The sequence below is a fragment of the Phyllobates terribilis genome, unplaced genomic scaffold, assembly GCF_046119375.1.
Source record: "Phyllobates terribilis strain yellow unplaced genomic scaffold, ASM4611937v1 Scaffold_11__3_contigs__length_659146591, whole genome shotgun sequence".
Taxonomy (NCBI): Eukaryota; Metazoa; Chordata; class Amphibia; order Anura; family Dendrobatidae; genus Phyllobates; species Phyllobates terribilis.
In genome coordinates, this window is record NW_027362771.1 from 309,832,258 (window position 1) to 309,859,183 (window position 26,926).

The following is a 26,926-nucleotide window of genomic DNA, read 5'->3' on the forward strand; positions in this document are numbered from 1 at the left end:
TTTTAGGTGTTATTTTGGATGGAATGATAAACTTGAGCAGACTAACCTTTCCGCTGACACCTGTGTAACCAATGTATTTTTCTTTCTCTCTCCATCTCTCTTTTTTTCTCTCGCTTCCCATCTCATTCTCTCTGTTCTGCTTTTCTCTTCTTACATCTTCTTTGGCTGCTTCTTTACTATAATGAATCATTATTCCTGTTTAATTCTTCTTCTATTACTCTCCTGACTTTACATAATTCTGCTATCATCTTAAATATTTCATGTATTTTGTACTTTCACGTGCCTCATGCCACTATCACAATATTTTTGTCCAATGACCCATCTGTCCATATCCTGGTGGAATTTACCATTTCTAAACATTTCGTAATGTGATTTTATCTGGAAACTTTTCTTTATTACATCTAAAATTCACATACTTCATGTACAAATATACATTTTTACACTGGAATCATGAATTTTGTGGCTATCTACCATTACGAATTATGTTTAATACATCACTCTCTGCTTACATCCATATTTACCTGTGATGTTTAATTCTCTGTGGCTGAACTCATCACTTCAATGTATAATATCCACCCATACCGGTTTATGTCTATTCCATTGTATTTGACATTTCTGTTACATTCTTCTACCCGAAACCATTTTCTCTAATTGTATGATAAACAATCATATCAAATGCCTTCCTTTATTATTTTGCTGGCTATATTTGTCTTCTATCACATCATTCTGATTCAATACAACCTGGATTCTCTTCCACATTTCATCATTCATCACTTTTTTTTTCTTACTTTTCTTTCCTGCTTTTTCTCCCTCCTCTTCGTCTCTCAGGCCCCCTGTGGATCTGACCCTCCTGTTCTCTCCCTTCCCCTCCTAGGACTTATTGTTATAGTGGGGACACTCTGGTGCTGGTGGGCTGAGACGTCCTAGTGCACATCAGGTACTGGTTTCCATGTAACTCCTCGTGCTCTGCATGCTTTGCTTTGCACGGCTAGGAGTATCTTGCTGTCTCTGCTTCCATGCCTGATGCCGCTTCTGTCCTTCCAAACTCTTGTCTCCCTTTTCATTTTAACCTTTATTCACCTGTATTTTATTATTTATATGGTATGGTTTAGGAATTGTCAAACACCATATGATACAATATCTGGTTTAATTCCGTACAGTTTATGGCTACAAGTAAATATTCATTTTTATTCTGTCTCATTGTCAGTGTTTCATTGGTCAGTAAAGCGTCTTTGTAATATATTGTAGAGTTTTTCTTGGCATTATCAGTACGCAAGTTGTGGTTGATAAACCATTTTACATTTTATGCTATTATTATCGGTTGCCATACCACTTTTACTAAATCTTGTTTTATCTGTTTACATCCATTTATGTCATAAATATTTTCAGAAAACAAGCAATCCAGTTAAAATTCACATAAAGCACTGTTAACGTTGAAAACATCAGAAAGTCTAAAATAAAAACTGTGTAAGTTAAATTTTACAAGTACTAAGGCTTTTGCTTTTCAATGTCAAACATCTTCGTGATGTACTAATGCAAGGAAAAACTAAAGGTTTTACTACATCAAGGATCATTGTTTAGTACTCTAATGGACATTATCTACATAATTCTTGGGTATTTAAACAGTCTTATACAGTTGTGCCCATTATTCTATTATTTTTTATACCCTTTAATAGCTTGTTCTTTTGTAAATGCTCAAATGAGGCTGATCAGAAAAGATGTGTCTATGCAGAGACACCATCTCTTGAGGGTATAGGCCCAAAGCTCAAAGATTCTTATAACATGGTTATACAGACAACAATACAATAATACCAATATAGTCCTATATAACAGTAAAGGTCACATGATGCATATCATAAAGACCCGAACATGAGAACCATGACAAAGACCATATATAAATGCAAAAGTGAACAACTTTATTGAAAAATAGATAAAAACATGTAAAAAAATACAGTTCAAGATTAAGAAGCAGACAAAAGGAAAAATGGTCAGGGCTGTTAGAGGCCCCGAGGGATGGCACAATGCAGATGGGCATGAATGAAGAAAAGACGAGTAGATGGGTGACGTATATATAAAGAAAAAGAAGGTGCAATATTCAAAGGTGAATGATACCAGTAATAATAATAATAATGTACAAATACATACAGTATATAGTGGTGCCAGGTATAATCAATAAGCATAAATGAAGATAGTAATGCTATACATCCAACATATATAAAGAGATGACTAGGAGCACACACAAAGCATGCAAAATATAATATCATTTAAACAATATTACACAAATGCATGGTACCAACCAAAGTAAAGGGGAACTTCAATTGTCCGGCCAACCCGACACGCATATCACACAGCGTGCTTCATTTATGCTTATTGATTATAATAACTGACACCACTATATACTGTATATACTTGTACATTATTATTATTATTATTATTACTAGTATCATTCACCTTCTTTTTATTTATGTATACTTCCTTGAACTGTGTGTTTTTTATATGCTATTATCTATTTTTCAATAAAGTTGTTCACTTTTGCATTTATGTATGGTTTTAGACAACACAAGCTGGTTCTGTCTACGATTTGCAAATAAACATTTAATATCTATGGCCAGATTTAGAGACCTTGCGTGGCTCCAGATACAACAATAAATGCATAATTTTTGGCCTAAATAGTTTAACATTCAAAAGCTTGAAATAAGAAATGTCCAACAATTCTAAATAAAAAATTGCTATTGTTTTTAGAACATTCTAGACATTGATATTGTTGATGACCATTGAAGCTGAAACAGTCAACAGACCTTTGTGTCAATGGCTCATTGTGGAAGCCAATTCTATATAGACATTTTTAAAAGAATAATTCATGATTATAAAAAAAAGTATTTTCAGTAATATTAACATATCTCAAAATTCTGCTATGATCTTCTTTGGCTATTTGAGTATTTATAGCATCATCATTTATGAGTTTAATTAAGGCTTGAAATGGCCAGAAAGAAAAAAAAATCTATTGAGTCTTATCGGTCTACTCTGAGTCTGAGAAATTAAGGCAATTTAATGCAAATAACTGCCAATAAACTGAAAATATCTTACAGAGGTGTGTAATAGCCTCTTCAAAGAAGCACATACTGTTTTCTCACTGATCAATACAATGAATAACTAAGCATGTTCCCAGGTACTGTAGCTCATCATAATCAAGGACTTGACTTAAAAGGAGAAGGATGAATAGTAAAAAAAAACCTCTATAAACATAAAATGAGTTCAGACACAAGCAATTATTAAAAGGATATTGTGTGCAATAAGAAGAAAAGTGTAAAGATTTTTCAAAAGTTTTTCTAAATTTAAAAAAAAACATTTGTTGCCCTACCTGTTTTCAAGGCAAAAAAAAGGGGTAAAATAGTATTTTTCTCTTTATACTCCAGGTAAAGCAGGCAATATACACTATTTTAACAAAAATACTCCATCCTGGAGATCCTTGTGACAATGCATGTACTGTTATTAAGACAAGACAAATATGAACATAGTGCAATAAACCCTCCAAACACTTCAAGGCCTTGTAACACCAAACAGTCCAAGGCTTTAGTTATACCAAAAGAGAACTGTAAAAAGATTGTATCTAATTATCAGTAAAAGCTACATGATATACAACATTACAACACTGCTCCACTGCAGTTTCGCCTGAACCTTCTTCTTCTGGGGCAAATACATATTTATACTCTAAAATAAATGTTTTAGAACTTTAATTAAAATACTAAATGTAATAAATTAGCTAGCACAGTCACAATATCTCATATTAAGCTGTTGTAGGAGCAACTTGGTTATAAAATAAAAGACCCATCTAAGTATATCAACTTATGGCTGGTGCTTTGGAAAGAATGATGTGATTTTTATACACCCATGTAGAATATTCCAAGTGGTGTGTAAGGTTTATTAGGAATTATATCTCAAAGAGGTTTTCAATATGATGATAAATGTTTGATAACTGGGAGTCCACTTCTAGTCCCATAATGCCTCAAGAGTAGGCATGAACTGGCAGCAGCATGTTTGACCACCATTTCATACAAAGGAGGGAGGAACGGAAGATTCAGGAACCCCGCTATAGTGAACAGTGGAAGAAGTGAGGGAAAGGCGGGAGCCCTGTCAGCTGTATATTTTTTTCCTATATTGTTAAAAGGAAAAATATGTCTTTTGTGTGAAAACACCTTTAGATTCATACTAATTTAGTAGCAGACTAATCAAAGTACAGACTTCAACGACCTCCCACCCCCCCCAGAGACATAGAGCAGTTACTTTCAGTAAAATTGTTCTCTCAGAAGGACACTAATGATGTACATTGGAAACAAGTGGAATGTATACTGGATATATGGAGGAGGCTAGTGGGAATGTGAGATCCTATAAATATTAGGAACTACGTATTGGAAGAAGGCAAAAGCGTTTTAGAGAATGAAGTTATGTATAACAACTATGCACAATATCGAGCACTAGAACTTTTAACTGAGTTGTCATCATTTTAGAGATTGGTATACTACTTGCATGTACATCTGCATCAGCCACGTCATTCCTTCCCAGTAAGGGGCTACCAATATAAAGGCTGCACAACACCTCCGCACTTTACTTGCTCTGCTTCCCTTCTTAGCACTCAGACATCATCTCTGGCCCATAAGTGGTTGCTTTATTCTCTGGTTGGTGGCACCACTTGCCTTCTCTATACTTTCTCTGCATTTCACTTACTGATAGCTCTGGTGATTCCAATGCTTTGTAACAGGAAGAAAAACCGTTGAGCTCTTTTAGTTGTGAAGAACAGAAACAGTCACTGCCTTTTGGAAAAGTTCCTAACAGCTGCTTGTAAGCACTATATGATGAGTGTAGAGAAGCTATGACTCTGGCCTCTAGAGAAAAAGGAAAGCAGATAGTTCCTGAAGGAGGTGTTATATTTTGAAGTGTCAGATAATACCTGGAGTGGAAGGGTGTGATGATATCAGGATAGAGATATGACACCTGAACTGGAGAGAATACCAGCAGGGTGAAGGAACCTACAAGATACATAAATAATAATAATAATTTTTATTTATATAGCGCCAACATATTCCGCAGCACTTTACAATTAAGCGGGGACATGTACAAACAATAAATTCAATACAAGGTGAGACAGTTAAAACAGTTACATCAGCAGTGAGGTCCCTGCTCGCAAGCTTACATTCTACAAAGAAATGGGGGGACACAATAGGTGGAAAGTGCTTGTTATTTCAGGTCTGGCAATTATAATAAGTTGGGATTATCATATAAAGCTGTATGATCCGGTCATCAGCCTGTATGTTCAAGTGCAATACTCAATTACCGAGTGCAGTTATCGTGTGCATGGAGGGTGTAGAGACAGATGAACAGTAGGGAGCAGATTCTGAATAGTATTTAGGAGGGAACAGGGGAAAGTTAGTTTACTGGGTATTTGAGGTGGTAGGCTTGTTTAAAGAGATGAGTTTTTAAAGCACGCTTGAAGATATCGGGGCTAGGCATCAATCGGATCGTCTGGGGTAGAGCATTCCAGAGAACTGGCGCAGCACGAGAGAAGTCTTGGAGACGGAGGTGCAAGGTTCGGATTATGGGGGATGTTAGTCTTAGGTCATTTGTGGTACGGAGGGCACGTGTAGGACGATAGACTGAGATGAGAGAGGAGATATAAGGTGGTGCAGAACTGTGGAGAGCTTTGTGGGTGAGAGCAATGAGTTTATATTGGACCATGTAACGAATGGGTAACCAGTGTAATGACTGGCACAAGATGGAGGCATCGGTGAAGCGGCTGGACAGAAATACGACCCTGGCTGCCGCGTTCAGGACAGATTGGAGAGGGGAAATTTTGGTAAGAGGGAGACCAATCAGAAGAGAGTTGCAGTAGTCCAGACGAGTGTGAATAAGAGTGACAGTAAGAGTTTTAGCAGTTTCAAAAGTGAGAAAAGATCAGATTCTGGAGATGTTTTTAAGGTGCAGGTGACAAGAGCGAGTGAGTGATTGGATATAGGGAGTAAAGGAAAGGTTAGTGTCGAATATGACCCCAAGGCAGCGGGCGTGCTGCTTGGGCGTTATGGTTGAACCCTCCAAGGTAAGTTCGATGTTAGGTAGAGTTAGGTTAGTAGAGGGGGGAAACACAAGAAGTTCAGTTTTGGAGAGATTCAGTTTAAGATAGAGGGAGGACATGATGTTAGACACAGCAGACAAACAATCCTTGGTATTTTGTATTAGGGTAGGGGTGATGTCAGGGGAAGAAGTGTATAATTGGGTGTCGTCAGCATAGAGATGATACTGGAACCCAAATCTGCTGATTGTTTGTCCAATAGGGGCAGTGTATAGAGAGAAGAGAAGGGGGCCTAGGACTGAGCCCTGCGGAACTCCGATAGTAAGGGGATGAGGAGGGGAAGAGGAGCCGGCAAAAGATACAGTGAAGGAGCGGTCAGAGAGGTAGGAGGAGAACCAGGAGAGAACGGTTTCCTTGAGGCCTATAGAGCGGAGCATAGTGAGGAGGAGCTGGTGATCCACAGTGTCAAATGCTGCAGAGAGATCCAGGAGAATCAGCAGGGAGCAGTGACCTTTGGATTTGGCTGTTAGTAGATCATTAGAGACTTTAGTGAGGGCAGTTTCAGTGGAGTGTAAGGAGCGGAAACCAGATTGTAGAGGGTCGAGGAGAGAGTTATCTGAGAGATAGCGGATTAGACGGGAGTGGACCAAGCGTTCCAGGAGTTTAGAGATGAAAGCAAGATTAGAGACAGGTCTGTAGTTAGCAGTGCAGTTCTGGTCCAGGGATGGCTTTTTAAGTAAAGGGGTTATGATGGCATGTTTAAATGAGGAGGGAAAGATACCTGAAGAAAGAGAGAGGTTAAATATTTTATTCAGGTGAGTGGTGACCACTGGTGAGAGGGACTACAGGAGATGTGAAGGAATGGGGTCACTGTTGCAGGTTGTAGGCCGAGAAGAAGCGAGGAGCTGGGTAACTTCTTCTTCTGTATCAGGCTCAAAGATGGCAAGTGAGCTTGAAGTGCGGCAGGGAAGGGGATCCAGGCACTGAGGAGATTGGGCTGAGATGTCCTGATGGATATGGTTGATTTTTTCAAAGAAATAAGTGGCCAGATCCTCCCCGCTGAGGTTGGTGGTAGGGGCCTGTGCTTTAGGTTTCAGGAGGGAGTTTAAGGTTTCGAAAAGTTATTTTGGATTGTTGGACATTGAAGTGATGAGGGTGGCGAAGTAGGATTGTTTGGCCAGATGAAGGGCAGAGTTATAGGTTTTGAGCATGAATTTATAGTGGATGAAATCCTCTGCTAAAAGAGATTTTCTCCACTGACGCTCAGCACAACCTGAGCAACGTTGAATAAAACGTGTTTCCATCGTGTGCCAGGGCTGCTGTTGTCTGTGTCGGGTCTTTCTGTGAGTAGAAGGAGCTGCTTCATCTAGGGCACTCTTCAGTGTATTATTGTAGTGTGACAATGCTAAGTCTGGGCAGGAGAAGGAGGAGATGGGGGCTAAAGATGTGTGCAGATTGTCCATAAGCTGCTGGGTATTAATGGTACGTGTATTCCTATAAGTGTGGTAAGTAGGGGTGTCTCGGGTGAGGAGACAATTCTTAACAGAGAAGGAAAGAAGTTTGTGGTCCGAGAGCGGGAGAGATGAGTTGGTAAAGTCATCCAGCGAGCAGAGACTGGGAAAAAAACAGGTCCAGAGTATTTCCGTCTTCATAGGTAGGAGAATTAGTAAACTGTGAGAGGCCGAATGAGGAGGTTAGAGAAAGTAGATGAGAGGCAGATTGGGAGAGGGGATCATCGATGGGGATGTTAAAGTCGCCCATGATGAGGGTGGGGATGTCACAGGATAGAAAGTGAGGAAGCCAGGTGGCAAAGTGATCCAAGAACTGGTGGGAGGAGCCTGGAGGGCAATACACAACCACCACTCGCAGGGAGAAGGGTTTAAAGAGTCTGATGGTGTGGACTTCAAAGGAAGGATACATAAGTGAGGGAACCGGGGGGGATGACCTGGAAAGCACATTGTGAGGAAAGGAGCAGACCAACACCTCCACCCTGTCTGTTGCCAGGTCTGGCGGTATGTGAAAATTTCAGCCCACCAAACGAGAGAGCAGCAGCAGCGGTGGTGTCTGGCTGCTGAATCCAGGTTTCTGTGATAGCCAGAAGGTTAAGGGAATTAGAGAGGAAAAAATCATGGATGTAAGTTAGTTTGTTACACACAGACCGTGCGTTCCAGAGAGCGCAATGGAAATCGATAGGAGAGAGCATGCACTGAACGTTAATAAGATTAGCAGGGTTTCTATATACAGCTGGAGGAGAGTGGTGTATGCTAGTGGAGGGGGCCCAGGGCTGGGGGAGATGTCGCCTGCGACTAGTAAATGGAGGAAGAAGAGAAAGAGCAGGCGGTGCAATGATTTGTATGAATGTTTTGAGTGCTGTATGGAGGTAGAGGATGGTTTGCAGTGGGTGAGGAATGTCAGTAGAGCCTCAGAGTTATACATGGGAGAGGGGAGAAGGGAGGGGTTGATATAGAGTGAGTGCACAGAATGTGTTAAAGGGCGGGCGAGATGTGAGAAAGCAGAAGTGAAAACAAATAAAAAGCAGATTGATAAGACTAATGCATAATGCAGTATGACTGACCGAGAAGCATGTTTGTATGTATATCTTATGCACCTTACCTGTCTCCTGCCCTGTCCAACTGCCATTGTATAACTGCACTTTTAACTATTGCACTTCAAATCTATTGCACGTGCGACCCAGCACGCGTGCTATCCCGAGCCAGAGGATTCTTCACATAGAGAACATCAGCACCATCTAATCCAGCAGCGCACAAACTTTTTTAATCCAAGGGCCACATTGTCAGATTGAACCAATCTCATAGGCTGCAATATGACATCATAAAAAGCACAACATAAATATCTACTATCTGCAGATTCCATTTATAGGACTCCCACCTACCAGGATGATTGATGTCTTCTTCTTGCCCATTTGTAATCGAGAAGAGAAGACACCATGGATTCACCTTTTTGTATTTTTAGCTTATACGAGAAGCTGAGACAGTCGAGTGTTTCCCTTCTCCCATAATCTACAATGATTATGGCAGCACTCATTCATGGCCACTTCTTTACTTCATCTACTCCTTACCGAAAGGAAGACTTTGTCACAGACATGGCCACACAGTGCACCATTAATAGTTACCCTTCCCCACATCATTACCTGCCACTCCTCTACTCCCTCAAATGAAAAATACATATGATCAGGTACCAGACATATCAAGCATGTCTACGACAAGATAGTTGATGGCCGTATAGGAAGGCATGAAGAACACTCCTTTTAGATTCTATGTATTATGCATATAATTTTCATTTTTTACTTCTGGGAGGATTTATATTTATTCTGAAATCGTTGTTGACATTTCCCTTGTTTTTTTGAGGTTTTAGTTTGTGCCAACTTTCAGAGATAAAAAATATAAATATAGGTGATAAATTTACATTGACACTGGAACTGAGGCAAATTTATCAATGAAGGTACAAGCTTTCTATTGAAACTCTCCAGTGATAAAAATGGCTCCCAAAGTGAATGCTTCATGTATCAAACCCTTTCACTACTTTTTCTAACGTTTAGAATTTGTTTTTGCAACTGATAGAAAAGAAGTTTCTGTCTCACACTGTGTAGCTTATTTATAAAGCACCTCTATCACTTTACAGTAGAGGCACCACTAACCTCAAGCTGCATGCTCCATGTTAAGAAATATGGCACGAGCGCTAATAAAATTCTATACTCACACATAAATATGCCTGCAAATATGATGGCTCTATGTACGCTTGATGCCTTTATGATGGTATGTCTTTTAATGGTATTGATATATTTTACATTTATCTTAATTACTTATAAATAATTGTGCTTCCACAAAAATAAACATTTCCATCCTCTGCTCCTCCATGTAATTTTTTCCTGGTATGCAATATCAGTTCCCAGAGTTATATTGTACTACATGTTTATTGTTTCCATTGCACTAACTATTCCTTATTTCTTCTCTACTGCTGTGGTCACTTTTTTTAGTCTGTTAGTTTTTAACCCATTAACAGCCACACTTTATTTTTGGGGTGACAATGTATATATCCCATCTACATCTAATGCACCTGCTCAACCAGGGGCATGTCAAGTGCCATTCTGGATACCCAAGAGGGTAGACTGTAACATTGTAGCATTTTTAACATTTATGTCTACTTTATTTTTGCTTACACATTGGTTATTGAAAACTGCATATAGGATAGGTTGACCACCAATTGCTGTACTGGACCTGAACTTACAAATTGCATAGACATTGTTATATTCGTTATCTACAGCAGCAACTATAGGGAAATTTTTGCATACAGATCTATACAGTTTCCATTGGAACGTAGTCATATAATAAGTACCATACATAATTAAATCATACCATTATACATACCTTTGTAAATTCCTCTGAAACCTGGGAGGACTCCATGTTGTTTATTTGAAATATGGGATCTCACAATGCCTATGATTGGAACTTCATACAAATTGTCAAAAAGAACAAATTTTGTGTAGCCATGGATAATCCATTGATATATAAAACTACCCAATATGATTTATGTATAATCTTGAAAGCTACAATTTATAAGTCATAATACTCTCAAATACATTCTTTGTGTTAAGCAGTTGCACAAAATATCATGAATTTCCATATATTCATGTTGGATATGCAGCCGATTAGAAGAGGTAACAACATTTATAAATCATGTAATACCAATACAATTAAAATGTATACATTATATCTGATATATAAAACCCATACCTGTTAAAAATATTAACAAACATATGAATAGAATTATATATCAATATTTCATATTGTAACAATCTAAAGAATAGGGATGGGTCATTTGTTTTTACAGTTGTAATCAAAATTATTCAACTCCATTGCAAATTAGGTTTGTTAGCAAAATTTGCCAACTTTCAGCTGTGTGTAATAAACTAATAAAACAAGAACAATTTAATTACCTCAACACAACTAATGCAACAAGTGATTTATCCAAATTCAGTGCAAAATTCCACTTTTAATGACAACTGCATTTTCAGAATTATTTAACTCCCTGAATAGAAGTTCTCATAAGAGCATAAATATAAAAAAATCAGGTCATGTTTGAAGAACACCTGCTGCTAATGATCAAGGGCTTCATTAGTTGCATCAGGTCTACATGAGATAAATCATCAAATATCTGTACATGCTGGATGTTTATTGACTTTGAGTTTTGATTATATGTCAGAAATATGACAAGAGAGTGGTCTGAGAAGTTAAGAGAAGAGACCACTGCCTTGCACAAACAAGAAAATGGAATTCAAAGAGATACAAAGGCATTGTATGATCCTAGAGATACAATAAACCCACATAAGTTTTTGAATTCTGTTCTGTGGTGTGAAAAAAACACATTTGAAACATTTTGGGTCTATGAATCAGTGGTATATCAGGAGGTGGAAAAGCGAAGAATACGCTGAAAAGAACACCCTGCATACAGTGAAGTATGGCAGTGGCTTGGTGATATTCTAGAGTTGTTTTGCTTCCTCTGGCATTGTAAACCTGCAGCGTGTGAAGGGCAGATGGATTCAACCAAGTTTTAGGAAAACTTAGGAGAAAACATCATGCCCACTGTGAGGAAGCTAAAACTAGGGCATCATTGGACCTTCCAAGAGGACAATCATTCAAGACTGGTTTCAGAAGAAGTAGAAGGCTAAACACGGCACTTTTGGTGGAGTGGTGCACAAGTAGGATCCAATCCCGTCAGTAATGAGTAAAAACTTGGCACTCAAGTGTGATAAACACGGATGCAATTTTATTTGTAGCAATATCCAGACAAACGAGAGACGTTTTGGTCAAAACTCGACCTTCATCAGTCAGCTGGATGAAAGAGTAACTGCTAGTACAGCACAGGGTGAAGATATGCGGTGTCCACCGCTATTCATGAAGTTTCATTTACTATCTCATCCAACTGACTGATGAAGGTTGTGTTCTGACTGAAAGGTCTCTTTTGTTTCATATGGATATTACTACAAATAAAATTGCATCTGTGGTTTCAGAAGAAAATTCTGGAGTGGCCATCACAGTATTCTGATGTGAGCCTCTAAACCCCTTCCTGACAACCGCTTAGTAAAAAATGCGGCAGCCCTAAGTAACATCTTGTGATAACACACATGATCTCATGCTTTCACATCGAGAAGGGCCAGAGTTGTAAGATCTGCATGCCTGTATCACACAACCTGTAAGTTCGGACTTGACTTTTGTTACAAAGCTGAGTCCTATAGGGGCACATTAGTGACGCTTAGGAACTCTTTTATTAACCTCTTCACGACATGGGCCATACATGTATGGCACAAGTCGAGAGCCGGTGTATGGAATGGGCTCATGGGGTGAGCCCATACCATGTAGGCGATGACTGTGTTTTACAGCCAGGACCCGCCTCTAACAATAGCGGGTGAAGCCGCTGCCAAACTCTGACATTTAACACGTGCGGCATGTGGGTGCGTTATTCCATGCACTCATTAGCTCACCTATGACGTGATTGTGGGTCGCCAACGGGTTACTTTGACAGTAGGGGGCCCACTGAAGACCTCCGTGCTTGTCATTATGGCATTTCTTTGAAACCCAGCCTGTGGCCAGGCTTCAAGTGAGATCGTGATTTTCACTATAAGCTGCAATGCTGTGGTATTGGTGTATATAGCACAAACGATCAGATGATCACAACTTCAAGTCCTGTAAGGGGACTATTATGTAAGGTAAAAAAAAACGGTTTTAAAAAAATAAAAAAAAACATAAAAGTTTAAATCACCCCCCTTTTTCCTCCATTAAAAATAAAGATAACAAAAAAATACAAATATGTGGTATTGCCGCATTCAGAAAAATCTGATCTATCAAAATATAAAAATAATTAACCTGATCGGTAAACACCGTAAACAAAAAAAATTCAAGAATCCCAAAATTATGTTTTTTTGGTCGCTGCAATATCATAAAAAATGGTGAAACTAGCTATCAAAATGTCATATCTATCCCAAAGTAATATCAATAAAAACATTGTCCCACCCTGCAAAAAATAAGCCATCACATCTTCATCGACCACAAAAAGCAAGCCCTTAGGTGGACAGAAAATTAAAAAAATTATGGCTCTGGGAAGAGGGGAAGGAAAAAATGAATATGCAAAGACGGAAATTGGCCACGTCGTAAAGGGGTTAATATAGGTAATATTTAGAAAAATTCCTAATCTGAGACTACCCGAGACTACCCACTCTTTTATTTAGCAATAACAGGCTCAGATTAGTGATAGGGTAGTCTTTCACCCCTTAACGATCTAATATGTTAATTTTCATCATAGGTCAATAAAGAAGGTATAAAGCCGACTCAGGAGCTTTATACTCCTGCACAATGAATGCCATAAAATCAAATCATTAAAAACAATGGTGTAAAACTAAAATTCATCCAACAAAAAAACAAGCACTCATAAAACTATGCTGATGGGAAAATAAAAAAGTTCTAACTCTTTGAAGAAGGGGAGGAAAAAAATTAATGCGCAAAAATTTTAAATCCATGGGATGTTAATGGTATAATCTTATCCCAAGAAGGAAATGGTGTCCATGGTGGCAAAACTAGGAAACTGTTTCCACAAAAATTTCAGACTGTGTTTTGCCGCATGTATCAAATTCTTTTTTATAAAACAATAACATTTTAAAACTCACCAACTCTGCATTTGCTAAAAACAAAATAAAGAAAATCCATTGCGGTATGATACTTGAAACAAAGTTCTTCACTATGATAAGGGCATCTTAGGACTCATTCAGGCGTCCATGTTGCACGTACGTGTTCTGTGTTTTTCACAGTTGCAACATGTGCCCATTATAGTCTTTGGGACTGTTCACATGTCTGTTTTTATTTGGTAGCACAGATGAAAAATTCCATCTATGTACTGTACGTGTTTAACATTGCAAAGGAAAGGAGAAACCTTATAATTTATTTGTCCATGCATGAAAAACACTGATGACCAACTGACCAAACACAGATGACACACTAATCCAAAACACTGAAGATGCCAGGACCATTTTTTTGCGTACGTGAAAAACATGGACTTCTGAATGAGGCCTTGTAAGTACTCTAATCAAGAGGTCTATCCGGTGACAGATTCTTGTTATGCCAGATTCACACATCCGTGTTTCATACACAGACCAGCTATGGGTCTCACGACTTGAACTTGACAGCCTCTTATATGCCTATGAGGCTGACAAGTCCAGGTAAGGAGACTCCCGTCTGGTCCATGCATTGGGATCTATACTCAGACCACAAAACACGAATGTGTGTATTTAGCCATACAGTGGTTGTCCCATCTGCGGTAAACAATTACATCAAGTCGTCCAAAGCAGGAGCAGGTCTTTACAGCATCACTCATACTTATTAACAGACAGTGATCCTTTGCAGGGGTAATTACCCTAAGAGGGACATCTTTCTTAATATGTCTTGTAGGAACAAGTTGTCAGTATATGAGTCTCTTTATCTAGAATACAGTGCACACTATAAAACATTGCCCCAAACGCCCATTCATTAGGATAGCATGTATTGCTACCTATTATTATATGCACTAGGCAGTAGTATATTGACTTGACTACAATGTATATGTATAGTGTCAGCTGAATGTGGACTGTACACTACAAATAACGGCCAACTCTGCTATGCTTGCCTCAGCTAAGACAGCATGTTTAGTTCAAATGGCAAAGGGGAATACGAAGAATGGTCTCCCAGTGGTTTGTGCCACTGTAACCAATGATTGGGCGAGTTGAAACCCAGCAAACCCAATTCTTCTTTCCCTTCAGACCTGATGTCAGTGGAAAGTCAGTTGGTTCTCCTAGACATCTAATGTGTTAATGCTCCTTCAGACCACAAACACTACACCATACAGAAATGTTTTTGCTGCAGAGCTATGTCTGCCATTTGATGGAATTTCTTACAGCCCCGCTGAAAACAAACATCGAATACAATGTGAATTTACTAACACCTATAGAGGAGGGTAGTAACATATATTGAGGCCTAATAAGTCAGTCAGCTGGATATAAATAGAGGCATAATAACTCCTACAAAAATCCAGCACATGACCAATGTGAATTATTAAAATAATCTTTATTATATACACAGTGGACAAGACACATTGATTAAAACCATATACGATAGGACAAACAAGACAAATAAAATAAATCCCCTGACTCCCTGAGGAAGCGTTGTGAAACGTACGTTGGAGGGTGAGGCAGAGGACAAACAGTGCATTCTGGCAATATGGGTTTGTAGCCCTTCATTATTCTTATATAGATGTGACTCTTGATCCATTATTTTTGTATATTTTTAGGTTACTTATTCTTGGTATTCCATGATTTATTATCAATTGAAATCTATATTATTTATTTCATTAGGAATTAAGAGCTGTATTATTTATTATGCACTGGCCCTATTTATTTTATATATAAATACATAATGTTTACATGGTGTATATGGTTTAATTTCATGTATTATATTGCACCTTGCACTTTTCATGACTATTATATTAAAAGATAGACGTTTTAAGCACCAAGCAGTTTGGATCAGAAATTACGATTATAGGGGCTTTTTATCTTCTTGTTTGTCCTGTTGTATATGGTTTTAATCAATGTGTCGTGTCCACTTTGTATATAATGAAGATTATTTTAATAATTCACATCGATCCTGCGCTGGATTTTTGTAGGTATTACAATGTGAATTTACCCTTATACTTTGAGTGAAGTAAAACTCAAATAACTGTGATGATGACACTATACAAATGACATTATGTTACTTTTAAAATTATCTGATACTAGAAAATTCACCTAAACTCACATATACAACGGGTGATATAAGTATTGAACACATCACCAATTCTCTAAGTAAATATATTTCTAAAGGCATTATTGACATAATATTCTCACCAGATGTTGGTAACAACCCATACAATCCACACAGGCAAAGAAATCAAACCATAGATGTCCATACACATAAGAAGAAAAGAGAAGATCCACTTGGCAAAGTTATATAGGATATAATCTTTATTCCATGTGGTCAAAAAGTAGGATCTCTAAGACAGTTAAAAAATGCGCTCATTGTCTGACGCATTTCTGGCCAAAGCCCTTAGTCATAGACGTATTCTTTGACTAAGGGGTTCGGCCAGAAACGCGTCAGAGAATGGGCACATTTTATAACTGTTTTAGAGATCCTACTTTTTAACCACATGGAATAAAGATGATATCCTTTATAACTTTGCCAAGCGGATCTTCTCTTTTCTTCTTATGGATTACCGATGGTCAACGGATTTGGATCCAGGTAAATTTAATGAAAGCAGCCATACCATATATTCATATATTATACATTGAGGCTTTTCCTTGCATTTTTTCCTTTGATCCATGCAAATAACTTAAATTGTGGACATCTATGGTTTGATTTTTTTGCCTGTGTGGATTCGATAGGTTATTACCGACATCTGGAGAGAATTTCATGTCAATAGAACCTTTAGAAATATAGTTACTTAGAAAATTGGTGACGTATTCAATACTTATTTCACCCGCTGTATGCAGTCATTTATGAATGTGAAGGAAAGAAATAGAAAACCTTAATCACTTTCACTGTCCCATTCTTTCTCCTTTTCCCAGGGTGCTTTATGGAATCCACTCCTTCTTCTGGCAGTGGTGGCGGCTGTGGCATTACTATGTCCGAGTTTGAGGAGAGGCCCTGACTGATTGTGGACCGCTGCGACACAGCACGGAAATTCTACACGATGCAGTGCGCCATATATACATGATGCCATAATTATACGCAAACTAACATCACCACAATGAGGCACAACACGCTATCTGCACAACTCACATGACACATAAGTATGAACATAGCACAGCTCCTCCTGAATCTACAGAATATACAATATTTTGTACCTAGTGCATTCGTCTCCATATTGTGAAGTTGGCCAGTAGACATAGTGAACGTTTCTGGCCGATGCTTACTGTATTGTAATCACACTGCTCTTCATTCTACTCAGCATGACGAAGTACGTATAGATTGCAGCAATGTTTAAGACTCCGCATTCTGCACGACTCATTCATATGGCGATTGTGCTGCAACATGAGCTATCTTATATTTATGAAGTAGAGTTTAGGATTTTAAATATTCTCTTTTTGGAGTTGTAAACCTTTGTGTCCCACTGACATTATCTTGTACATGGACACTTTTGTGAGTAGTTATACAGTTTTATTAGTCTAGATTTTGAGGTGCCTAATGCCTATCTCTGTGCATAAATACTTTTAGCAGTAGCAACAGGCTCTGTGTTCCCTAGGTGCTCTGTCTCAATGGTGCAAAGCTCTGGCACATTTTACCATATAGACCATGCTTGGGTTTAATCTCTTTAATGTCCTGATACGTTCATGGATTTGGTGGTAGAAATGCAATGCTTTCAATGATATTACATCTTCTTTGGTTAGAGGGTGGCACACTCCCACTAAGCGTTTGTTCTTATGGGTGCCAGTTTTATTAATACGTTTTGTTTGTGTTATAAGGGTGCTACGCTTTTGCTGTCTTTGGCGAGACTATCGTTTTAAATGAAGCTACTTTTATAGCATATGGTATTTAACCCTACACTTTTTAGAACCGGTTTTTTATCTTACAGTATTAAATCACAATAATCATCATTATTGCTTATACTGTACATAGCTAAAAAATATACATAGCAGAGAAGCCATTTAACAGGTTATTGTTTTGCAAACAAAACAAAAAGCTACTTTTTAGCTAAGGCCACCACCCCACTATTAGTATTTGGTCAGTATTCGGTCAGTATTTTTTCTCAGGAGTGGGAGCCTAAACCAGGTGAGGAACAATCAGAGAAAAGGTATAATAGAAACAAGTGCATCAATTCTGCATTTATCACCCACTCCTGGCCTTGGCTCCGACTTCTGAGAAAAATACTGACCGAATACTGATAGTGGGGCCGTGGCCTAATGATTGCTCTGACTGTTATATTTCTGTGCTGCATAGTAAAATTGAAAAAAAAATATGGTGTTGATCCAGAAGAAGGCTAAACAGCCCCTGTGAGGCTATTGCCAATCGTTCTCTTTTTTAGAGCAAAACATTTGCTTTTCCAACTTCCTGGGGGACTACCAGTCTCCACAATTCATATAATCTCAACAGTCTTAGTACTAGTGAGTTGGAAACTAAAATTTTTTTACTAAAATTGTAAATATTGGATATTATCACAAATGTGACATATTTGTAAAGTCAATTGTAGTATGTCTCCAATTTAATTGGGGTTGTTTCATGAAGACTATTTTTGCCCATAAGCCATATTAGGCCATATAACGGATCTCACCCTTATGAGCCAGAGCCACTTTGTAAGAATGTGTTACACTATGTTGGACATTAGAGATGATCAAATCTTTTGAAATTCAAAATTACTAAGTCCACTTAAAAAAAATAAATAAAAAATGGTTCACAGCAATTAAATACTCCTCAAATTGCGGGTGCTCCAATTGATCTGAAAAGATGTGTATAACACTCTGAAGTCTCTTAGAACTGTATACAACCCCTTTCACTCGCTTTAATGTAAACACAGTCCTAATAATGTCAAATTGTCCTCACCATAGAATTTTCATGTTTTTAAAATAAAAAAGGGCCCAAAAATTAGCCCTCTTAGCTATTTGGGGTCAAGCAGACTGTTCTGTACAGAACACTGACTTTACACTGATGGTATCGCTGATTGAGGTAACATCATTCTGCAGTGACAATTGATATGCCATGTATTCCATCATCCCTCCAATTCCTCTGCACTAATACACTTACTGGAGGCAAAGGAGTTAAATTGTGGATTGCGTTTGGTAGTACTACTGGTGCAGCTTCTGCTTCTGCTAGTGACTTCCACATTTTTAGCCGTTTTATGTTTTTTTTATGAAACACTACTCTAGCTATTGCCATTTCCTCTATCTTTTACTATACCGTTTGTACAACACTGAAATTAACTTTTACCAATCATTTCAATTCCAATTTTTCCACCCTTGCCAAAAAGGACGTAACAAATGTTAGGTAGGTATACATACAGAAAGCAAAATGTGGCAGGAGGCTGCCGAATTTGTTTTCTGTTAACACTGTTGTGTTATCTTGCTTTTGCTTTCCAGTTCATTAAGAATTCTGAAAAAAAGTAATTGACATTCAAACATAGAAGAAAAAATACCAGCTACACCATATCACTGATCAATTATACTTTGTCTGGCACTGCTGCTGCTGGTAGCACTCTCTTTCTGCCTACCAATTATTCATAGACTACTACTCTCATCTTTTTCAATTCCCTGTCAATTTTATAAAATTCCACTGAAATTCAATTTGCATTGAATTGATTTGATCATCTCTAGTGGATATGTATTACATGACCTCCTAAGGGTGTATATACTATATCGGCAGCATATGCAGTTGGTTCCATCCCCTTTGCTATTAGGTGATAGAAACCGGTGGTATATTTCCCAGGACAGAGGCTCTGTATTATTAACAAACTAAGAAATTTGTGTTAGGCCATTTTAATCCTTGCTATGTTCTTCTATGTACACCACAGTGGTCCCTTATTCATATGAATTGAGGTAGTATTACTCTACATTGCCCATTTGGCACATGCTGCAGGGATAATTTTTGGCTGTGTTTTGCTTCAGAAGCTCAATTTGTAGTTACCACCTAAATGTTGTTAGAGAAGGGGTTGTCTTTGTGATACAACACCTTAAAAAAGAAGAGGTCTATTACCTCTCACATTACCTGCTGGTTGTGTATTAGACCTGGCAATTGGCCCCCAAACGTCATGTTAATAGTGCATCTGAGCTCGCAATATGGAAACAAGAGGGTCTGGAAAACACCTTTACATTTCACCATCATAGTGACTAAAGTCAAGTAGTACACTGTTAAACCCAAAATAAGTTTATCATTGTGTATCTTAGTGATTTTTAGGTTTGGTAATACTTGTGCTTTTGTCATTGGACATGTAAAAGTTACCTTCGTTTAGTGTAAGAATAACCTTAAAGCTTTACATGCAATGAAAGAACATTCAATGATACACGGGGAGAGACCGTAAACTCTTCTCATTCTAGGATGCTGCTCACCCTAGAGGGAATATTGACTGTGAATAGTGCATATTTGATATCTGCACCAGGCTGGTAATCCATGTGGGTCTGGCCAGTAAATACTCAGATTAGTATGACAGGGTTAGTATGAAGTCTGCACACAATTTTTATAAACCTGAGCAATTGATGATACTTTTGATACTGATAGAAAGGTAACATTTATGAAGATTGCAGCTTTTGTGCACCTTGAATTTTCTCATATTTATGCATAACTACATAGTTGGTGAATAAAGCCATAATTAGTGCTTCCAATATAATAATGTTAGAGTTCAGTGGATATAAAATGTAGATACATACCCAGATTACAGTAAGTCATTTTCTTTTTCACATTAACATTTACTTTCTATACTGACCATTATATCACATAGACATAACACATCAGTGATGAAAATATAATGGTCCAGATTTTTTCAGTTTGGGAGTTGCTAAGGATGAAACATTTTAGTTAAATGTTTCCCAAACCTAACTACTAAACCATTTATTTAAGGCAAAGACCCAATTAAATGTTTCATTTCCCCTGCGTCCTGTACCTGTTTCTAATGAAACGTATGGATGACAGATGAATACGTAGGGGTGGGGAGGCAAATGGAAACCAGAAGAACTGATTTTCGTCCTTATAAGTTCACCTGCAGATATAACTTGTTCAAAAATTGTCATCTATAAGCAAAACTCAGTGAATTAAGCTGTTCACTATCTAAGTGAGCATTGGATGCCCAGCTAAACATGTTCTACCTGCTGCAACCCTTACTTTGTGGGAGATGGACTTGCTGTATTATATTAACAATATCACGATCCTTGCAACAAAGTAACCAATAAAACAAAGAGACAAAAACTTAGGTCCAATTCCCGTTTTGGTGAAGCTGGCCAGGACTGGCATGAAAACACCAAAAGTTGCAAAATTTGTGTGCAACTTCTCATCTCGTAAAAATGTTTGTGGCTTTTAAATGTGTTTTACTTCAGAAAACTGGTGAAAATGTAATGAAATGTGGGCCTTAGTTGTTATATTGCAGCTGCTCAGCAATTTAGTGTGTTGTGACAACACAGCTTTGCCCCTGCATTAAAGCAAAACAAACATAATATGTTGCATTATGGAATAAAAATCACAATTTACACTTTTTATACCTTCATAGCACGTGACATTGCTGCACAAAGCACTGTAAGTGTATTTTCACACATATCAGATTTGCTGCAGATTTTTCCCTTTTCGTTGCAAAGTGTGAAATAAGCAATGATTTTGTGTAGAGAACTGACCTACTGCTGATATTAAAATATGCACCAGATCTCAACGTCTGTGCATAAATGTTGTGCAACGCATAGATGAGGCCTGTTAGAATCTCATCTGCTTAGCTGGTACTATATTAATCTGCAGATTTTTTTTGCACCAAATCGAACTTAAAATCCGCTCAAAATATGCAATGTGTGAACATGTACTAGAATATGTTCCCACATTGTAGAAAAATCGTTGCTAAAATGCTCCACATTTCACCCCTTTTTATTGTAAATCAGTTGTTCAATTTACACTGCCTATATTTTTTGTAGTGTGTGCTTTCTGAAAACTTCATGAATAATGTTGGATTTTCCATCTGAGTTTTTTTCACTCCCTTGAGGGTACAATCTAACCCCGAGACTATGAACTAGATTTTGTCCAAGTCCTTGTATGTTTAGTCCTTGTATGAACTGTATTTTCTAAAATGTCCATCAGTTCATGGGGAAAATTATTATTGTTTGTAAATGTTCAGTCAAGTGTCAAGGGGTTTTTGTAAAGTCTTTTTATCCACCCTCTATCATTCTTTAGCCTCTGTGAGGAAATGTGTGTTATTATTAAAGAGGACACAATGGCCCCGAATCATTTGCTTTTTTTTTTTTACATTTATCAAAATGGCTTAGGAATTTTGTCCAAAGTAAAAAATTGTCTTTTTGCCTGTCTTTAACCATTTTTGTGAATTTTACAGCAAAAAGTTGCAACAACTGCTGAAGAATTCCTGGCGTACATACAATCACTCCAGTGGGGAACAGGAGTACATTTGCGACAAATTTTGCGACTTTTTGAAAAGTAGAAAGTGATGGATCAGGCAAAAACATCTGAAAACCTTAAACCACATCCACAGTGGCAAACTAAAAGAAAACAAAGGAGACGAACGCATATAAAATAAACATAAAAAAAAATACAAAATAAAAAGATAAAATTGGTGCAAACAAAAAAAAAGGCTCAAAACACCGAAAATATGACAAAAAATAGGCGTGAATGCAATAATGAATCGGATCCCATATCTTTTCAAACTAAAATGCCTTAATCCTTAGTCGCTACTATAGACTATGATCCAGTACATCCCAGAGTACATGAAAAATTCCTTTCAACTCCGAGTAATTCCATTAGTCTTTTCTCCTTACCGAAGAAACTAACTATGGTGTTACCAGCTATATACAGATATAATACCCATTTATTTTTACGTTAAACATGGTCAAAATTTTTGCAAATGTGTACCACCCTCCGGAACAATCCTACCATTTCCTGGATCACTTTGCCATCTGGCTTCCACAGTTTCTATCCTGTAACATTCCCATCCTCTTCATGGGGGCTTTCACATCCCCATTAATAATCCACTCTTTCCATCTTTCAATTGTATGCTATCTTTAACGTCCTCTCTAGGCCTATCACACGTTACTAACTCTCCTATACATGGAGATGGGAATACACTGGACCTTTTTTTCTTTCAACTTTCATAAATGTATGAGTTTACTAACTTCACTCTCCCACTCTATGACTACAACCTTCTAGCCTTCTCTGTCAAGATTTGTCGGCCTACCGAGGACACACCTACATCTGCATGCCATCAGTATCCAGTGATTTAGGGAATATTTACAGTTATCATTGGTCTCAATCTCCTTCTTATCAAGTCCTGACTTAGCTTTGCAACATTATAATAGGCCACTGCACTGTGTGCATCACCTACACACAGAACACCTCGGCACAGATGACAGCAACCCTCACACATGCTGCAAACACTTTTTCTTGAAGGGTGCTATAGGTATGCCAAACATCTGTGGAGAATATCCCTTTTGGTCAAATATTTCATCCATTATAAGTATATGCTTAAAACATATAACTCTGCCCTTCACTTCTCCAAGCAAGCCTACTTCACAACCACCATCACCTCATTATCACAACAATCCTAAATACCACTTTCACTCCCTCCTCATTCTTAAATTGCATGCCCTAATCACCAACTTTAGCGCCGACAATTTGGCCACTTAATTTACAGCAAAAAATAGCCATATTCGATAGGAAATTTTCTCCCAATCCCCCTATAGCACAGATCCCCTTTCCTCACACAGTTCATCAATTTCACTTTCCTCCTTTGCACCAGTCATGGAAGGCGCATTGCTTCTTTTCGACCTACAACCTAGAACAGTGACCCCTATTCCCTCACATCTTCTTCAGTCCCTCTCCCCGGCTGTCACTACCTAAAATATTCAAGCTATTTCTTTCTTCTGGTACCTTTATTTCCGTCTTCAAACATGCAGTCATAGCACCTTACCTAAAGTAACCGTACCTCAAGTAGAACTGGTCTGATAACTACAAACCTGTCTCTAATCTAGCTTTCATCTCTAAACTTTTATTGAATGCCTGGCCTACTCTTCTTGACTCTTTACAATTTGTTTTCCACTTTTACATTCTACAGAAACTGCACTTTACTACAGTCTGTAATGATCTACTAACAGCTAAATCTACTGATCACTACTACCTTCTGATTTTCCTGGATCTCTGCAGTTTTTGACACTATGAATCACCAGCTTCTCCTCTCTATGCTCCATTGTATCGGTTTCAACCATACCCCTCTGTCTTGGTTCTCTTCCTACCTCTCTGAGGACTCCTTCGGTGTATCATTTACCTGCTCTAGCTCCTCCCCTCTTCTCCTTTCTGACATGTTCCTCAGGGTTAGTTCTAGGTCCTCTTTTGTTTTCTCTCTATACACCACCCCTATTGGACAAACTATCAACAGATTTGGTTTTCAGTACAATCTCTATGCTGATGACACCCAATTATACACATGTTCTCCTGACATCATCCCTGCATTACTATAAAAATCAGTGACTGTCCGCTGCCTCTAACATCATGTCCTCAATCTATCTGAAACCGAATCGTTCCAAAAATTAACTTCTTTTGTTTCCCACCTAAACCTAATATTGCCATTTCTGTGCGTGGTTCTACTATAAATCTCAGGCAGCATACTCACTATCTTGCAGTGATATTTGACTCAAAGCTTTCCTTCACTCCCTATATCCAATCACTCACTTGCTTATGCCACATGCATTTTTTAAAACATCTCCAGAATTCAACTTTTTCTTACCTTTGACACTACAAAAACTCTTACTATTGTCCTGATTCATTCTTGTCTCGACTACTGTCTCTATCATTTGGTCTTCCTTTTACTAAACTCTCTCCTCTCCAATCTATCCTGAATGTCAGGGTCATAGTTCTGTCCATTCGCTACACTGATGCCTCCACCCTGTGTCTTGTCATAGCACTGGTTGCCATCTGCTATAGACTAAAATATAAAATTATCGCTTTCACCCACAAAGCTGTCCACAGTTCTGCACCGCTCTTAATCTCCTTCCTCATCTTTGTATAACTCCCTATCTGTGCTCTCCGTGCTAATGATCTAAGACTAACATCCTTTATAATCCAAAACTCACTCTCCTGTCTCCAAGACTTCTCTTGTGCGGCATCAGTTCTCTTTAATGCACTACCCCAGACAATCCACATCTCTTTAGACTCACTTATCACTTAACCTCACTAATCTAACAATTCCCTGTTCTCCTTCCTAAATTTTTATACTATATATTGTCTTTTTCCACACCCTTCATGCCCTTCATAGCAATTTGCATCTGCACTTACACAGATAGTAGCTGATTATTGTTTCATACAGCTGTATTTGAATACTCTTATTTACTACAATGATGGCTGGACCATACACTACAAGCACTTGTTACATTTTGTGTCATACCTATTTCTTTATAGGTTGCAAGTTTTCAAGCAGGACCTTAACTCCTTTTGTTTTTATTGCTGGATTATGTGTTATTTTGTAATATCTAATATTGTTTGTGCATGTTACCTTTGAATTTTTAAGTGCTGTGGAATATGTTGGCACTCGAAAAATAAAATGATTATTTATTATTAGCTGCAAATGGCAACAACAACACAAATCCAACATTATGTTATGTAAAGGCCTTATGAATAATGAAAGTAGTGGTCAAAATGTTTGTTGTGCACAAATATTGATAAGTCTCCCTTTGGATCCCCTTCACACGTCAACTGAAAAAAACGTACGAGTGAGACGGTCCATTTTTACTATCAGTGTGGTTTTCTGCCGGCCATACATGTATACCATCCATGTGCTATCCGTGTGTACGCATGTACCATCGGTTTGCCGTCCATGTGACATCCATATGCTGTCCGTGTGACACCTACTGTAATAAAATGCAGAATAGAAATTAGAGATTTTTATGTGTTAAAGATGTGCAAAGATAATAGATAGATAATTAGATAATAGATAGATATTTGTTAGATATATAATTTGTGCCTTGCATGTGTAGCTTACTGTACATCTTTTGATCTAATAAATAAATAAATGAAAAAAAAAGGTGTTGAGTACTCCCATTTTTGGTAAGCAGCAAAGGTAAAACAGACAGCTGAGAGTTGATATTATCAGGCTGGGAAGGTTCCAGGTTATTGGACCCTTCCCACCCTAAAAATACCAGTCCGCAGTCACCTCAGAAGTGGAGCATCAGATGAGATGCTCCTAGTCTGGCTCTTTGCCTTGGCTCCTCCTGATGCCCTGGTGCAGCTGTGAAGTGTCCAAAAACACAGCTGACATCAAGCACTGGTGTTAGTAATGGAGAGGTGTCTATCAGACACCCCCATTACTAACCCAGTAATAAAAAGGAAACACACACATAAAAAATACTTTATTTAAATAAACACTCCTTGACACTTTCCATGGATCACCACTTTATTAAAAAAAAAAAAAGAAAAAAAAATCTCACGCAGGCCCGTTCTGAGGCTCCATAGGCTTTGCCAACAGCCACTTCCGGGTCATGCAGTGCTGTGTGAAACCCGGCGATTCTGAAGAGCAGTAACGATTATTTAAAAGTATTTCTTTGTGTGTGTTTCCTTTTTATTACTGAGTTAGTAATGGGGGTGTCTGATAGACACCTCTCCATTAGTTAATACCAGGTCTTGATGTCAGCTGTCAGTGGCTGCGGGCTGGTGTTTTAAGACTGGGAAGGGCCCAATAACCAGGTACCTTCCCAGCCTTATAATATCAGCTCTCAACCGTTTGCTTTACCTTTGCTGGTTATCAAAAATGCGAGGACCCCGCATAATTTTTTTCATTTATTGATTTGATTAAAAAATGTACAGTAAGCTACACACGCAAGGCTCAAATTATATATCTCACAGATATCTATTTATCTATCTATCTATCTATCAATCTATTTATCTGTCTTCTACCTATCTATCAATCATCTATCTATCATCTATTTACTCCATATCTATCTATTTATCTATTATATTTGCACATGTTTAACACATAAAAATCAGTAATTTCTATTCTGCAGTCTATTCTGGAATGTGTCACATGGACAGCACCCGGATGACATCTATGTGCTGTACGTATCTACACGGACCCATTGACTTGTATTGGCCCTTGTCATCCATGCTGCCA

The 26,926-nt window shown here is 38.0% G+C and overlaps 1 protein-coding gene across 4 annotated transcripts in view; it reads left to right on the plus strand.

Moving 5' to 3' along the window:
* Positions 1-26,318, plus strand: part of CCDC136 (coiled-coil domain containing 136) — a 76,654-nt gene extending 50,336 nt beyond the window's left edge. For 2 of the 4 annotated variants that reach the window (XM_073652541.1, XM_073652542.1), the window contains exons 9-10: positions 829-937; positions 16,707-26,318. In XM_073652541.1, coding sequence (XP_073508642.1) covers positions 829-927 — 99 coding nt within the window. In that variant the 3' untranslated portion in view covers positions 928-937; positions 16,707-26,318. The remainder of the gene's footprint in view (positions 1-828; positions 938-16,706) is intronic. The other 2 variants (XM_073652544.1, XM_073652543.1) reach the window with 2 other exon arrangements.
* The last annotated feature ends 608 nt before the right edge of the window (positions 26,319-26,926 follow it).